At 38.3% G+C, this 18,757-nt stretch overlaps 1 protein-coding gene across 1 annotated transcript in view; it reads right to left on the minus strand.

Annotated features, from left to right (window-relative positions):
* The window catches only part of LOC109838206, a 35,114-nt gene continuing 16,938 nt past the window's right edge, over positions 582–18,757 (minus strand). The window contains exons 5-6 of the mRNA XM_020406666.1: positions 3,220–3,293; positions 582–825 (exon numbers count right to left, since the gene is read on the minus strand). Of these exons, the coding sequence (XP_020262255.1) occupies positions 582–825; positions 3,220–3,293 (318 nt within the window). The remainder of the gene's footprint in view (positions 826–3,219; positions 3,294–18,757) is intronic.

The raw sequence follows: 18,757 nt of genomic DNA on the forward strand, positions 1-18,757 counted from the left end.
GTAGTGATCATGAATATTTCTCGAGATCGCCTCGTAGTAGACACGGTGTTATCAGAGCCAATTGCTAAGGATGTATCTGATGTCTCATCATCTGAAGATCACCCTCTACTCGGTCTAGGTCTGATAGTCCCAGACCGTAGCCAAGTGAGGTGCTGAGATGCTCTAGGGAAAGGATCGGGACTAGAACACTGAGTTAACTTCCCCTTATTGGTCATGTTGATAGTAACCTCTGAGAATCTGTCAGCTTGACTGGTTGATCCTATTTTGCAGAAGCGCCTTGATTTGAGTTTGGACGCTTCTGTGGATATCCTTTTGAATACAGAGACCCTCCGTGGAACGATCTTAGAGTAGCTACATTCTGATAGTATTGTCCTGATTAATCTCTAACAAGGATAGTGAGAGTCCGTTTCTGGGGTATTTCTTTTTCGAGACTTACTCCCAGCCTGATAGTACAACTCGTCGGCGTTGTGGACAGAGCAACCTATCGGTTGTTCATTTGTTCTTTTAGATATAATGCTGTCATCTGTCGGACGCGTCTTCTTTTGATTAGGTGACGCCTTGTTGGAATTCACAGGAGTCACTCATTCGGAATTCACAGGAGGTTGCTTATGACCCCCAGTCTGGATGGTAGCTCGAGAATCATTCAGCGGACCCAAGAGTTCCTTAACAGTAGCTTTGCCCCGATCTTCAGGTAGAGGACCAAGGCGATCCTTTAGCGGAATTCTAAACTTGGAGAGATCCACATTGCTGTAGGGCTTTACCGGAGGTGCGGGAGCAGAAGGAGCGAGATCTAAAATTGACAAAGGCTGGGGAGCAGCATTGGAGCTAGAATTGAGTGAGAGACACAACTGGTGTCTCTTATTAGGTAGAGGTGCCTTAACAGTCTTCAGTGCAGTTTTAGGCGTTATCTTGGGCTTTGACACCCAAACCCGCTTAGATCTTGGTGATTCTTTGACCACCTCTTCTTTTTATAGTTCTTGTTCCTTTTATACAAGGATCCGGGCATACGCAAGAAGTGCGCGGTGCTTTTGAATGCGCTCCTCAAGAGTAGAACAAGTTTATTTAACACGAACCCATTTGTTAGTTAGCGGTTGGGAGGAGGACCCCGACGCTTGCTGCGGCGACGGCTTAGCCACTTGGAGCCTTCAACTCTAGATTTGCTTGGTAGCGCAGTCCGTCCACCTGCTCTAGAGCTTTGGCTATGACGGGAAAGACGTTGGCGGCATCTCTGATGATCCCTCTTCATCAGCACTAGTGCGCCTTCAATAGGCAACTCCTTGACTTTTGGAGAGTTGTCACGAACGTCAAATCTGGCTTTCTTGGACACATGGGAGGAGTCTTCAATAGTAATTGGGTGAAGATCATTACCTTGGGTACTTAGATCTAAAGACCAACGGACCTTCTTGAGGGAAATAGTCTTCCTACGCTTGCAAGGAGAGAAAGATCTGGAGGAGTAATAGGAAATGTACTCCTTAAACTTTTACTGGTTGAACTCATATTCAACCTCTTCATCCACGGGGATCTTGATCAGTGGCTGCGGGACGACAGTCTCGACAATAAGGCTGTTGACTCCCACTATGGTCGCCAACGTGTTCGTGTCGAAAGTTAATTTTTTCATTGCGGGACTCATTATAATTTTAGTCGTTATAATAAGTTTAAAAAAGATAGACTTTTTATAAGTCTCCTTACATAATAAAAATAAAAAAGATTACAATTTTCCTGAGAGAGATCATTTATCGGTCTTCTGTTTACACGGGATCTTTGCTGCTGCCAGGGTTTATCCATGGACTACCAACTGATCAGATCCAAATAAAGATTTTATTGCCTTACAAAGGAGGTAATAAATTGAAGTGACTATCTCGGGAATAACAAAATAATCACTCTTCTCGAGAATCACAGCATGGTACGATCTCAAGGACAATGGATGAATGAGATGCAGATCTCTCAAACTCTTCTCCTCTTTGTGCTGAAGAACTCACCAAGATCTCTTCCTCCTCTCTGAAATTCGTGCTCCTCACTCTTCAATTCGACAGGGCTTCGCCGAGACTCAAGAATTCCGGATCTTTGTAAATGAAGGCCCTAGAGCCATATTTATAAGCTTCAAAAGCTCGGTTTTTTAATAAGAATGACCGATTTGATCTCATCCTCAGTTGTGACTGCTTAACCACATATTCCAAAATACCCGAGAATCGGAACATGAACAATCCCGCGACGTATTAGATCAAGGAGAATAAATAAAAATAAACATTTCTCCTCAACCTAATACGCTAAACGTCAAGAAATAAATACAATGCGAAGTCACAAATCCCTGATCACAATTAGCAAGAATATAATAGACAAACTCAGAATAAAATAATCCATATCACAAGTGAATATCATCCAAGACATAATATTCGGATCAAACATGCCCTTATACAAAACTATCCAACTGAATACTGGAGTGATATAAAAATACACTGATCAAAAGGAAATAAAAGTGCTACAAAAATAAACTGAAAGGAATAACTAAGATTCGGTTTCTTCTTATGTGCTGTCTACAAGGCACTCCTGCTAAGAATCCTCTGGCTCCTGGCGATCTCCCAGCTGGACCTGTTCTTCCTCTAATTCTGATGTACACCAGAGAAAATAGGTGTACATTAGCGTGCATAGCACATGACAAGACCCCACAATAGAAATAGAACGAACAAAAACCAAAGCAAAAAACGATACGATAACAGAAATGACAAAAGGATGTGCAACTGAAAATCCAACAAAATCAACATGCAAATTCACTTCTAAAACCTGATAAACATAAAGCTAACGATATACGATAACCGGGTCAAATACTAACCATCTTAAAAACTCACTGGTCCACATCTCACATAGAGTCAACGCTCATATTATCAAAAACTGTTCATAAATCTCTTACGTGCATCCAATATTGTTACACGAATCGGTCAGAGGACTACATGCAATCTGATCTCAGCCTGGTCCGAACTCAGGCAAAGCTCAAGTGACGAAACAGGTCACGAACTAAGGTGACTACACGAATTCACTTTAGCCCAACAAACCAACCCCAATGACTACACAAATTTACTGGCGCGAGCCTAGAAGATATATCAACAGCTATATCGGATCACATGAACAAAGACTTTCCCATCCCAACTCTTCTCGTTTTTCTAAATCAACAATCAAAGTCCACAATATCTCTAGTTCACCATCTAAATTCAGTCAACATACCTACACATGTCTCTAAGTCTGTTCATGATGCACAAGGCCACTAAGTCATGAACTACTAGAGTTCTCAACACAACCTGAAACAATAAAAGCAGACATGTCAAATACAGTAAAATATTTACTATATATATATTCCTCAACCTAATACGCTAAACGTCAAGAAATAAATACAATGCGAAGTCACAAATCCCTGATCACAATTAGCAAGAATATAATAGACAAACTCAGAATAAAATAATCCATATCACAAGTGAATATCATCCAAGACATAATATTCGGATCAAACATGCCCTTATACAAAACTATCCAACTGAATACTGGAGTGATATAAAAATACACTGATCAAAAGGAAATAAAAGTGCTACAAAAATAAACTGAAAGGAATAACTAAGATTCGGTTTCTTCTTATGTGCTGTCTACAAGGCACTCCTGCTAAGAATCCTCTGGCTCCTGGCGATCTCCCAGCTGGACCTGTTCTTCCTCTAATTCTGATGTACACCAGAGAAAATAGGTGTACATTAGCGTGCATAGCACATGACAAGACCCCACAATAGAAATAGAACGAACAAAAACCAAAGCAAAAAACGATACGATAACAGAAATGACAAAAGGATGTGCAACTGAAAATCCAACAAAATCAACATGCAAATTCACTTCTAAAACCTGATAAACATAAAGCTAACGATATACGATAACCGGGTCAAATACTAACCATCTTAAAAACTCACTGGTCCACATCTCACATAGAGTCAACGCTCATATTATCAAAAACTGTTCATAAATCTCTTACGTGCATCCAATATTGTTACACGAATCGGTCAGAGGACTACATGCAATCTGATCTCAGCCTGGTCCGAACTCAGGCAAAGCTCAAGTGACGAAACAGGTCACGAACTAAGGTGACTACACGAATTCACTTTAGCCCAACAAACCAACCCCAATGACTACACAAATTTACTGGCGCGAGCCTAGAAGATATATCAACAGCTATATCGGATCACATGAACAAAGACTTTCCCATCCCAACTCTTCTCGTTTTTCTAAATCAACAATCAAAGTCCACAATATCTCTAGTTCACCATCTAAATTCAGTCAACATACCTACACATGTCTCTAAGTCTGTTCATGATGCACAAGGCCACTAAGTCATGAACTACTAGAGTTCTCAACACAACCTGAAACAATAAAAGCAGACATGTCAAATACAGTAAATATATATATATATATATATATATATATATATATACAGTAAAATATTCACAAAACATGAAATGTAATCATCAATCAGTAAAAACATGCATATAGTCCGGTTTCATCGATATCATCAGTAAAAACATGCATATAGTCCGGTTTCATTAATATCTTGTTATCCAACCCTCTAAACTACTCATTCAACTTATCAGCAGCTAAATAATATACAATATGACTACGGTTAAAAATAAAATTGAAAAACCGTGATCATTTTGCACATAAAATATCACAGTCTACAACTACTAACACAAAATCATAATTTAATTTAAATCCAAAATAAATAATTCTTTTTTCAAAATAATTTTTTTTAAATAATCATAATTATCAAAAATATAATTCTTTTGTCGAAAATAATTTAATAACTCAAAATGACCCCTATTTCGAAATAAATGATTTTAAATTATCTATTCTAATAATTATTTAAAACCAACCCTTTTTCTAAATAAATTCTTTTCTTATCATAATAATTCTAAAAACATCTCAACATAACCACTTTTACACAAAATAAATTTCCTTTAAATTACTTATCATAACGTCATTGTTAAATATTAACCATCAACAAGCTACGCAGATAATAACAATTCATAATCTAATCTATGCAACATATTAATGACAGATATAAATATGAAATGACGAGTCAAGAGGAGCGGGATCTTGCCTGCGAGACCAAGAGGTCCGATGACGTGATGGCAGCGCCACTACGGACATGACACGTTGGATCTAAAAGGGATGCGTCTATGGTTTGGTCGGGGGTTGTAGTAACGATTGATGACGGCGGTCGAGAATCTGCGGCGGGCTATTGGCTTGGGCATCGGGCTGAAGAGGACAGTAGGGGAGGGCTGTCGGAGTTCAAGCTTGGCGTGTGGCGAAGCTTGGGACGACAGCGGTGTGACGACGAGGAGAGGTGGGTGGCACGACGAGCGGCGGGCGCAAAGGGCGCTGGACAGCCAAAGAGATGGAGAGCGCGGGTTTGCGGTTCGGAGCAGGCAATGCCCTGTCGCTCGGCGAGCATAGGCCAGCCCCGACGAGAGGCGGACACGGGGTGGCAAGGAGTTGCTCGGATCTGGGGAGAAGGGGTGGGGTGTGGTTGAGTTTGGGTCTAGAGGTCGGCGTTTGGGTGGCTCTGTGGGGGAGAAATTGAGGGGAGGAGTGGCAGTGAGAGAGAGGACGAACAGGGGGTGATGGAGGCGAGATGGGGGTGGTGGTGATGAAGGACTTTAAATCATAGAAATTCTTAAAAAATCAGGAAAAATACAAATACTCTTTTAAAAATAGTAATTAAATATTTTAAAATACCAAAAAATTATTTTAACTAGTATTAAAATTTCACGGTCATTACAAGCTAGAAACAGACAGTAAATCTAATTTTTAAATATCTTTTAAAAATAGTAAATAAATTCTAAAAAATATAAAACTTTGGGAAATAATTGTAAACATTATAATAAACATGTTACAAAAAGAATTTTTGGAATTGAACTTCCCAAAAGTAAAAACTCATCATTTTACAAAATAGTCCAAAAACATAAAAACTAAACATACATGTTTTTGATATCTTGACTTAAACAATATTTTGAAACTTTGTAAAATGATTTTATAGACTTAATAAAATATATAAACTATAATTGTTAAGTCTATAAACTAAAAACACAATATGTTTCAAAATACAATAGAATATGAAACATGTGAATATGTATATGAATGTATATTTGTTTCATATCTATATAACTAAACTAAAATAACTTATCCACATGAAAACAAACATATATGTAGATAAACATAAATTTATTTATTTGTAAAAACTTTGTTTGTGGATAAACTCATAAAATGTGTGTGTGTATATGATATTGAGCTTTAAAGTATCTACACAAGTATAAAACCTAAACTAATTATACCAAAGCAATTGGTCTTTAATAAGCTCTTCTTGGTAAACTTTGCGGATGAAGCTTGATCTTGAATTGACTTGACATGCAAATGGCTTCATACCGATATTTCCTTCCATCCTCCAATGGATATGATCGTGAAAGCTCTAGTCCATCCAATCTCCAACTCATAGTTTGCCTAGAATAAATATAAAAACACAAACACTAGATAAATAATATTAGTTATAAACTATTTGTTAAAACATCATCAAAATGAAAAGGCTGACAATCTCTTTTTTTTTTATGATGACAAACAGTTTACAAAAAGAGATATGCATGATACAAAATAAATATATAAATTACGATTATCATGCAAAGAAATAAGGTAAGATATACTCATAATATTTCTTCCTCTTTGACAACATCAAAATAGGGAAAACAATAAAGGATAAGAGAGCGTAAGCCCCCACTACAAATTTGCATAAGTGAGTATAAAAACAATAAAAGAATAGGGAATGCTCCCCCTATCAAAATGCCTTATGGAATATATGAAATGAATACTAAGGCAAACTATTTGTGAGCAAACATAGATGAAAAACATGTTAATCAAAACTTACATACAACAAGACCATGAGAAAAACATATAGATATATCAATATAAAAAAGTGTGTCTCAATACACAAACATAAAACAATGTATAAATAGATTTATGAAAACAAAAGAATAAAGAACATGAGAATCATGAAAAAAGTTTTTAAATAAAAACAAATCAAATAAATGAATTCATAAATCAAATGAAAACCCATAAAAATAAACCAATATGAATTTTCGAATAAAAGATAAGAGAGACAACCATATCAAGCTCTTAAGCTTGTTCTAACCCATATAAACATATAGCACCCGATAAACATGATTTGGACATAGATAACCAATAAATCCAGGGGGTTGCTTAAATACAAACCTCTCATGACAAATCAAAACCTATAAAATGAAAACAAAGGAATTGACAAGAAATATTGTTTTCATTTAAAAAAAAATTACAAAACACATTTTTCAAAATCAATAAATAAAAAATAGAAACACTAAAAATCTTAGTTTTAAAAAATCAAACTTGTTTTGGTACCCAATTACTCTTGGTCCCTAAGAGTCTAGGGACATGACCTCTGTCATTAAAGCTTAAAGCTCTAGGGTTATGATCCCTTTTGGGCGCATGTAGTGCACTAGTCCGCTTATAACAATATGTAAGCAAATGACCCTTTCGATTGCAATATATGCTATAAAAAAGACCCATTTGCTTTTGTAGACCATATGGATGTGCAGGAGGAATATTTGCAAACAAAGGTGGTCTTTTAGAAACATTTTACAAATGTGAAACTCTTTTTAAATCAAAACAAAATTTGGCCAAATGACCAAATCTACTACAAAAATCATACTTGAACACATGAGCATGCTTATAATAAACAATAGGTGCATGTGTATGTGTGTGTGATGGTGAAGCTCGATGAGATGCACAAGCATGATTAGGCTTGATGAGTTTTTGTGCATTATAACAAAATCTAGCAATGTGGTCTTCATGACCGTAATTAGTGCATTTGTAGACTTTGTTATACATGTGTACATAGTGTGTGGAAGACTTGGAAGTATTTACACGGGACTTTGCACACAAGTCCATAAGCTTATTATTATTAACAATACATGTTTTAAGGGTTGAATCTAAAGATGATATGCGATCCTTAATATGATTCAACTCATCATTATGAACACAAGTATTGTTATTAGAAGTAGAGCAAATATAGTTGTTAGTAAAAGAGCTAACATTATTTTTCATATTATCTACTTTTAACATGGTATTTTCTTTTTCATGAGTTAAAAGAGCAAAGTTTGAAAGCAAAGAATCATGCCCCGATTTTAATTTATCATTCTTTTCTTTAAGGATCACATTTTTATTAGAAATATTATCAAACTTAGAAGCTAATAACTCATGATCAGATTTCAAATCAACATGCTTGCTTTTTAAATTAATAAACTTATGATGCAATTTGTTGTAGACTTTCATTAATTTCTCATATGCACATGCGAGATTAACTATAGATGATTCACTATCGGGTTCGGACTCGCAAACCTCACTAGGGCTATCGTCTAGTGATCGTGTGCATGAAGATGATGCTCCATATGAATTTGAAGAAGAAGCCTACAAAGCTTTCAGATCGCCTCCAAGTTTTCTTGATGTACTTCTATGAATTTTCACAATTTGTAAGCACTATCAAATGAATAAAGCTTGTTAGAAAAAGATGAATCAAAGGCGTTATACAAAAATTCTAACATAAGCTTATTCATTGTAAAACATTCTTTGATCATTTTTACTCCACTTGGATTTCTTCAAAGTGGGTACAATATAAGCACAATTGATAATTTTCCATAAATCAAAGTGTCTAGATCGAACAAAAAGTTTACATCTAACACACCATTGGGCATAAGGAAAATTACTAAATCTAGAAGCAATGTTAATAGCATAACCTAAACCAGGTGCACTATGCATGTCCATGATATATTATGCAAGCAAGATAAAAAAATATCAAAACTAGATTAGCAACAATATTAAAGTTTGGATCATTAACTCAAGGCCATTAAACTTCAAATCAAAGAGCACCAAGATCTAATACCAATTGAAAGCATCCTAGGGGGAGGATGAATAGGGTTAATGCTAATCTAATCCTATTTAATGCTAATTTAGAACTTATTAAAAATATATCATAGCAAATATAATATACTACAAGATATATGCAATGATATAAAAACTAAGGGCGATAGAAACATGCAATAATGATGATATAACAACATACAAGAATAAATGCGCCAAAGCCAAAACAAAAATATAAAAAAATGATCACGAAGTTCGGTCCTTCCGACCTACGTCTCCACTCCCCACTCAAGGAAAATCCACTACACAATGGGTTCTCAACGTTCACCCAAAATGTTTATAACAACACAAATTTGGTTTTCTAGCTCACCGAAAACTCTCACAATCCACACTCTAGCAATCACACTCTACACCCTCTAAGTGTTGGTCTCTAGCCTGTGTCCTTCCTCAAGTGCTCGGATTTACCACATCTCTCTAAGCATTACTACCGACACCACTCCTCTTGGAACCCACCCCATCTCTCACCACACACTCATCTCGGTGTACAAGTGTAATACAATGTGAACTACACAATTTAGGCTCAAATACAAAGTTTGTTCTCTACTATGGATGGGAACACAATGAAAGCTCACTCTTAATGTCACAAACCCACAACCCTAAATTATACAATGTATGCAAATACAATAAGCTCAATAGGTTGTGTATGAACAAAGAGTATAATCAAAATCAAATATAAACTCAATATAATATCTAGCTTATGGAAATTATGATCAAAACAATAAATAGCTAGAATTGAGATTAAGGAAACTTCTCTAATGATCAAGAGTAAGAGAGAGATGAGTTGAGAGCTCAAATACAAATGATGATCTCCTCTAGCTCTTGTGAAAATTCTTCACAAACCGAAACTTGAAACAAACACTAAACAAACTTTTAAACACCCTTAAACTTATTTAAAAATTTTCTTGGATGATAAAACATAGCTGGGTATGAGGGGGTATATATAGGGAACCCCAAAGATCAAGAAAACCTAGCAAAAGACCAAAAAATCAAAACAGTACAAAGCTAGAAAAACTAGCCGTTACAGGCGTCAGTCGACTGATACTGTTCATCAGTCGACTGTTGAGCTGACCGTTATAGGCCAACAACACGTCATCAGTTGACTGAAGATCTCATCAGTCGACTGATCAGTCGACCGACAAAAAACAAAAACTTTTGATGATTCTAGGCGTGTTCATCAGTCGACTGATAAAATCCATTAGTCGACTGATAACAAGTTATTAGCTAGAAATAAACAGTAAATCTAATTTTCAAAGCTCTTTTAAAAATAGCAAATAAATTCTAAAAAATGTAAAACTTTAGGAAATATTTGTAAATATGATAATAAACTTGTTACAAAAAAAATTTAGAATTGCACTTCCCAAGAGTGAAAACTCAATATTTTACAAAATAGTCCAAAACCATAAAAACTAAACATACATGTTTTTGATATTTTGACTTAAACAATATTTTAAAACTTTATGAAATAATTTTATAGACTTAATAAAAGATATAAACTATAGTTTTTAAGTCTATAAACTAAAAACACAATATGTTTTAAAATACAATAGAATATGAAACATGTGAATATGTATATGAATGTATATTTGTTTCAAATCTATATAACTAAACTAAAATAACTTATCCACATGAAAACAAACATATATGTATATAATCATATATTTATTTGTTTGTAAAAACTTTGTTTGTGGATAAAACCTAAAATGGATAAACTCATAAAATGTGTGTGTGTGTGTGTGTGTATGATATTGAGCTTTAAAGTATCTACACACAAGTATAAAACCTAAACTAATTATACCCAAGCAATTGGTCTTCAATAAGCTTTTCTTGGTAAACTTGGTAGATGAAGCTTGATCTTGAATTTACTTAAGATGCAAATGACTTCATACCGATATTTCCTTCCATCCTCCAATAGATATAATCATGAAAGCTCTAGTCCATCCAACCGCCAACTCATTGTTTGTCTAGAATAAATGTAAAAACACAAATATTAGACAAATAATATTAGTTATAAATTATTTGTTAAAATATTATCAAAACAAAAAGGCCAACAACGCGCTGAACAAAATAAGATGAAAGTCAGTGTAGGCGTCAAAAATTACCTATAGGTTCCCACACGTAGCTCAAGACAGAGAAAAAATGACGAACGTTATTATCCAAGTCAGTGAGGATTATCTAACGCTAACAAGTGCATGAAGTGAGTTGATGAAGTGTACAAATTTACGGGATGATAGAATAACGAAAAGACGATTCGATCAGGAGTTATGTTTCACTCATGAAAGACAGAGCGACACGCATGTCTCGTCTACTCCACATATGATTCACCCATAGGAGATTGTAGATCTCTTCTTCGGCTTTCTAATGCACTTTGAATCGCATCATCCTGAGATCGGACTGGAAAATTATAGGTAAAACACTTAAGGCACACTAAATAGCGTCTCGGTCGAAACTGAGACACATATTGTGTCTTGGCCAAGGCCGAGACACAAAGTGTGTCTCGACAAAGGCCGAGACACACATTGTGTCTCGGTGAAGGCCGAGACACAGGGTTTGTCTCGTGCCCTAAAATACAGTTTTTACTATTAATCGCCGAGATTTTGGTAGATTATGATCCAACAGCCCCCTAAATGAAGTGAACGTGATTTTAACTGAAGATAAGAGGGAATCAGTCGTTCTTATCTGAAAACCAAGCTTTTGAAGCCTATAAATATAGCCCTAGGGCCTTCATTTGCGAGGATCGGGAATTCTCGAGTCGTAGTGAAGCCTTGTCGAATTGGAGAGTTAGGAGCGCGAATTTCAGAGAGGAAAAAGAGATCTTGGTGAGTTCTTTAGCACTAAAAGGAGAAGAGTTTGAGAGATCTACATTCTGTTCATCCATTTCCCTTGAGATCACACTTAGCTGTGATTCTCGAGAAGAGTGATTATCTCTCTATCATCGAGATAGTCACTTCAATTTCTTGTCTCCTTGCGAGGCAACAAAATCTTTATTCGGATCTGATCAGTTGGTGGTCCACGGATAAACTCTGGCACCGACAAAGATCTCACGTAAGCAAAAGACCAATAAACGATCTCTCTGTGTGTGTTCTCAGGAAGTCATTTGTTTTATTTTTCATTGTAAGAGAAGTCTTATAAAAAGACTGAATTTTCTTTATTTTGAATCGTTGTAACACTTGAAGTTGTAATGAATTCAAAAGCAGTAAAATCGATTTTCGACGCAAACAGTCAGTATCGAAAATGACATAAAAAGTCTAAGAAGGCTTAGTCAAAATGCATGGAATAACCATGCATTTCACATAAAAAATGCAAGGGGTCAGACCCGCGTTCCAAATTCAAGAACGCAGAGGTCAACCTTACGTTCCAAGTGATAAACGCAAGGGTCAAAACCCAGCGTGTCAAATTCAAAACGCAGGGTGGGTCAAACCCAGCGTTTCAAATCTGGAATGCAAGAATTGATCATGCGTTTCAAATTAAAAAATACAGAAGTTTTACCCCTGCATTTTGATGGCTAAACGTGAGTTTTCACTCTGCGTTAATGGTTTAGAACTTGTCGAAACAAGTTATTTGGGTCTCCGACTTACCACTAGTCGGAGGAGTCGACAGCGACAACGCAGTCGCCTGAGCACTGCTGGCGACCTTAGTTTTGAGATTTGGAGGTGGTTTTCTTCTTGGGAACCATTTCGATCTCGTCGGAGAAGATGAACAAGCTTTCCGGAGAAGAATGAATGAAGATCTTCGTTGGGTTCGCTGGAGAAGATGAACAGGATGCCTGTTTAGTTAGCTAAAGAAAACAAAAAAGTTGAATGACTTTTGATTTGACCTTTGGCGGTCTATTTTTTAGACAGCTGGAGCTGTCAAATCGGAGCGGGATTTTAAGCAAAAATCTCGCCCGTTTTGAGTCGGTTAGAGTGCTAAACGCAAGGTTTAATCCTACATTTCAAGCTCCAAACGCAAAGTTGAACCCTGCGTTTCAGCTTTCAAATGTCAGGTTTAAACCTTGCATTTTAGCTTCCAAACACAAGGTGTAACCCTGCATTTCAAGTTTCAAACGCGAAGGACCAATGCTACGTTTTAGCTTGCAGATGTCAGGCTTTTCCAGTTAACCCTCACGGCATGTTGCCACTGCCATTAGGGTTATTGTATAGAGAATCTAGTAATGGCCATCAAGGTGATGAAAATCGAGAAGAAACTGATTTACAACAAGAAGCTATGCAGCCTCTTGGATGAGTAGAAACAGAATCTAATCGCTATCGCTGATAACGCTGAATTAGATCCCTCGCGCAACTCTTCCTTTCAATAGCTTAACACTCCTACTAAGATTAACAGGGATATTGTTGCAATCATTACCCTTAATTAGCTGATCAAGAAAGGAGACAGAGTGAGTCCTCCGAAATTATCATTTTAGCCAAATTTGGGCTGCGCCTTGGGTGTTCATCAATACCTACAAGGATCATTTTTGCGCCTTGGGTGTTCATCAATTCCTACAAGGATCATTTTATCCAAATTTGTGTTGCACCTTGGGTGTTCATCAATTTCTACGAGGATCATTTTGGTCAAATTTAAGCCGCGTCTCACATATTCATTGGAGTCTACGTATTTAATATCGCAGCAGGTTGTTGTTAATAACATCAAAATCCATGCCTCACATGCATAGAGGATTTTGTCTTGATCCCAAATTAGAGACAAGCCGACACCTAACACGCGTCGCCGGTTAGGCTTTCACCGTGAGAATGACAAAGCCTATGTATTCAATATCATACCACCAAGCCTAAAAGAGTTTAGTCTTTTAGCACAATGTTACATATGGAACAAACTTAGACAATTCACATGCTAGCCCGATTTCAAATGGTAATCAGTAAAAGTATATCAAATCCGTTGATGGCTGAGCATTAGCCAAAAATCCTATTACCTTGCATGTCACCAACATACAGGTCCTATGCAGAAAATTTCTGCAATCACATTCATTTTGGTACCTTAAAAATAGATATAGTGAACTATCATTCAACAATAGATCTTAAACCAATTTGGGGATCCAAAGTATTCCGAAAATTCATTCTAGTCAACCGTAAACTTTCAAAAACTTTAGAGGGGGTTCTGTAGGCAGTCTAAAAATTACTGCAGATAGCTGATCCATCATCAAATACAAATGACGGAAGTTACAATCTGATGACTTCCACATCAACAACTTGATAATGAAGGTTACAATCAAATGACTTTCACATCAATAAATGAATGCTACAATTAGAAGATTTTCACGCAGATCAAGAAAGGTTACAATTCGATGACCTTCATGAGAACCGATAAAAGCTCTGATTCAACAGTCTTCACAATCAACGGCGAGAGTTATAATCTGACGCTCACATTTCAAGGAGCTAAAGCAAAGATTACAAAACAATGACCTTTGTACCACTCTGACAGAAGAGATTACAAGTCAACAATCTCTTTAGTCCAAGACACAGAACTCTTATCTGCATCCCAGAAATGAAATGCAAGTGGCCGCATTCCAGAGTCAAAGCAACGCAACCACTACGCACTAACTACCAACGTAGCTCAAATCCAGCCACTAACGCAGCTCAAATCTAGCTGCCAACGCAGCTCAAATCCAGCTACTAACGCAACTCAAATCTAGCTGTGTTATCCAGCTGCTAACGCAGTTCAAATCCAGCTGTGTTATGCTAACTTCCAAACGTTGCTAACGTAGCTTCTAGATGTTGCATTCGAGCACATGATTCATACCTAGTGATGCAGGACATGCGTTTGATTCATTCAAACATGATTTAAATGGTTCCAAAAATCATTTTTCACCCATGATCTGGGGAGCGGTTTAAGGGAGCCTGTTACACCCGATTAATGGGGCAATTGATCCCCCATTAAGGAGCGGATTAAGGGGGAGGTTACATCCCTTAATCCTCTATAAATATCAGCAAACTCAACTGAGTTCGAGATCAATCTTTTGGAGATCGGCACAAGGCTTCTTGGCAGAAGAAGGATTTCAGCAATCTTCAAACCCTCGAATTTGTTCTTGGAGCTTTCATCAACCTTGGCTTACAAACCGATTTTAGATTAAATCAATCAACTCTTCTATAGAGTTATAACTCGCTCAGAGTTCTCTAACTTGTTAAGAGTTTCAAACTTGCCACGCAAGTTCATCCAAGGCTTCGAGTCAAGAGGCGAATACAATATTCCATGAGGTGAAGTGTTCGGATCGTCAACGGAAAGCAAGCTCAACACGAACATTGAGGGAGGCATTCCATCAACACCAAGAAGAACCCAGTTTTAAATAAAGGGAAGGATCTCCGTCGATCTTTCTCTCTTTTGTAAATCGAGAATCCGATATAAGAAGATTGTAATCTCTTTTTCTGAGTTGTTCGAGAGAGATTGTGTTGAGGGAATTATAACTTATTCTTTTTCTAAGTCTGTTAGAGAGAATAATACAAATTTTATTTTCATTTTTTCTTCAATTTTCCCACAAACAGTGGATAACTTTTGTGTGCTATTGTGAAGGATGGAAATAATAAAATGTGGCCTATTGCATGTGCAGTTGTGGAGGGAGAGACAAAAGTATCTTGGCTTTGTTTTTTGAGAGTGTTGACTACTAATTTACATATGCGTAGTGGTGAGAGCTGAATCATCATATCTAATCAACAGAAGGTAATGTAGTTATGAGTAATACTTATTTGAATCTCTATTACTTGTATCTATTTAATTGAATCATCTTACATTTGAGTTTTTTGCAGGGTTTGGTTTCTGCTATACATGAGATTTGGCCAGATATTGAACACAGACAATGTGCTAAACACATTTACTCAAACTAGAGAAAAAATCACACAGGAAGAGCACTCCGAAGGCAAGTTTAAACTTGAGTGAAAGTTACTACCATGGGGTAGTTTGCATGTGAAACTAAGAAGCTAAAGGATATGCCAGCTCAAGCAAATGAGGATTTCATGAAAAAAGATACAAACACATTCTGTAAGTCACACTTCAAAACTCATAGAAAATGTGACCCAGTGGACAATAACATGGTAGAAATCTTTAGTTATTTCATTTTACTTGTAAGATACAAACCAATCATTTTAATGTTTGAAGATTAGACTGACTTTAATGGATATAATGCAAAAAAAAAAATTAAACTTCTAGATAAATTCAGTGGTTATGGGATAGCACTAAGATAGAAAGGAAACTGCAAGAGACACACAATGAGCAAACATTGTGTCAAGTTCATTAGAATGATGGAAATGATCAAGAGACAGGATTTGAAGTCAAACATAGAGGGTTTAGTCATGATGTTAATTTGGCAAATAGGACTTGTACTTGTAGAGTGTGGGATTTGACAGGAATCCCATTGTAGGCGTATAAAATTGCCTATAGGTCCCTTAGCACAGCTCGACGCCGATTTAACAAACGGACCACCAGGCGACGTATCCAAACAAGACCGCCAACGCTGAAGCCAAGCTATACGCAACGGAGCAGGTTAACGAGGCGACAAATCGCACCCAAGCATTGGAATGCATCCACTCGCACGCGGAATCAAACCAATGTTTAGGTGAATCACCGAGTCATCTAAACAAGAGCGAACTCGGATGAATCACGATCAAATCAACATCAATTCCGGACTCAAATTCAGAAGTTGGTTTACTGCCATATCAGGAACCCGACTCACTGCCATATCTGGAATCAAGTCAACAAGTCGTTGCCAAGTCAATCAACCACACAAGAGAACCAGAACCGGAAACAAAGGACGAAACGGACAAACACCCGGGGACTCGGCCGAAACCGAACCACCCCAGGGTGGCTCGGCCCAAGCCGAGCCACCCTGAGGTGGCTCGGCCAAGGCCGAGCCACCCATGGGTGGCTAGGCTCAGAACTGTGCGCGGGCACAGTTCTGAGTGCCTATAAATAGGCCTTGTGCTCATTTGTTTCAGAGGTTGGAAATTTTGGAGAGAGGCGAAGCCCTGCTGGATTGAAGACTCAGATCTAAAAAAAGATCACAACTTTGAAGGCTTGGAGACTTGGACTTTCAGATCCGGTGCTCGGCGATCACCAACGCCAAATAAGGCAGGAGTTCGAGAGGATTGGATTTGAGATCTACACGATCACACTCCGGATCTAAGCTTGGTTCTTAGATCCCGAGATTCGAGCGGTTGTTTCCTTGGTGAAACAATCCCTCCCGGCTATTATTCCCTTGGTGGAATATTACCCGTCATATCGTGTAGATCCGACCGGATCGAGATCACGCGGTGGTCCACGGCAAATAACCCCGGCGCAGGCAAAGAACCCACCAAAGCGAGCGACCGCAAAACAGGAGCTCGCGATTAGTTCGACAAATAAGGAAAATTGTAATCTTTACTTTGTTTTCTTTGATTTTTCATTGTAACCGGATCTTATAAAAAGACCGGATCTTTGTAACGCATAAAGTTGTTAACTGAGATAGCAATGATATCAACAATGAAGAAAGACATAATTTTTCCCGCGAACAATCTGGCGACCACAGTGGGAGCCAACAGCTTTACTGCCGAAGCTGTCGCGTCGCAGCCGCGGATCCCGATCCCGGTCGAGGAGGAGGTCGAGTACGAATTCGACCAACAAAAGTTCGAGGAGTATCTGTCATCCTCGTCCGAATCCACCTCCCCTCGCAAGTCCAAGTCTCCAAAGCTCTCTTCCAAGAGAAAACTTCGTTGGTACGAAGAAGTTGAAGCTGCCAACGAAGATCTCGCCCCGTTTGATGCCGAAGCTGCATCGGGTGAGATCTCTCCTTCCAACCAGGTCAGATCTGCTCTGGCCGAATCTTCCGTTGCCGAGGGCGTAGTGACTCTCTCAAAGAGAGCCCGCCAAAGGCAACGTCAGCGCCTTGCGAAACAAATCGCAAAGGCAATGGAATCTGTGGACGGGATCCGTTACAACACGGATCTGAAGAACAGAAGAGGCGAACGACCTCAACAACCAATGAATGGCAACTCCTCCAAGCCACCAACGAACGAATGGATCCGTGTCAAACGGAACCGTTCAACGCTGGAGGATCGCATTCAGAAGCGCCGCGCACTCTCAGCACAAGCACGAGCTCAAGTTCAAGAAGCCCGTAGAAGGTGGCAGAATGGAGTAGCCAAGAAATCACCACTAACTCACAAAATATGGAGGCCAAAGTCCAAAGTGGTGAGTCAGGCCGAGGATCGACCTTTACAGCCTTCAAAACGAGTTCAACCTCCCGAACCATCCCGAGGAAGGAGGTCAATCTTGGAGCGCCTCGGTCCAATTCCCGACGAGCGCAACGAAGTCCATGAACGCTCGGGCCCGATGAAGAGGCTCCGAACTAATCAACATGCTGGGGGTCGACACAACCCTCAACATGACAAAGAGTTTACGGCACCCAAGCGCACTACCTTGCGCATCGAAGTTCGGGAGCCCGCTGAGAATTCATGTCTACAAAGGCGTGTTTCGAGGCGAGTGACTCTCGGAAGTCCAAATAAGGCAGTTTGCTCTCAGAAGGAAACGTTGTCATCCGAGGATGATAACGTTATACCTGGGAAATCATGCCAACACGCGATAGGTTACTCCGATCAAATGGACGAGTTGTACTATCGTGCTGGGGGTACGAACAAAACAAGAAAAAGAAGCCCTCAAGGGCTCGAAACTCAGTGCCCATGTGCCAAGCTCATTCGGGTAGTACTGTCTCAATGCAACTGCATCAAGGGAGTCCCCGAGAGAATTTCAGTGTTCGAAAGGCTCGGCACCGAAACGC

This window comes from Asparagus officinalis, chromosome 1 (assembly GCF_001876935.1).
Source record: "Asparagus officinalis chromosome 1, Aspof.V1, whole genome shotgun sequence".
NCBI lineage: Eukaryota > Viridiplantae > Streptophyta > Magnoliopsida > Asparagales > Asparagaceae > Asparagus > Asparagus officinalis.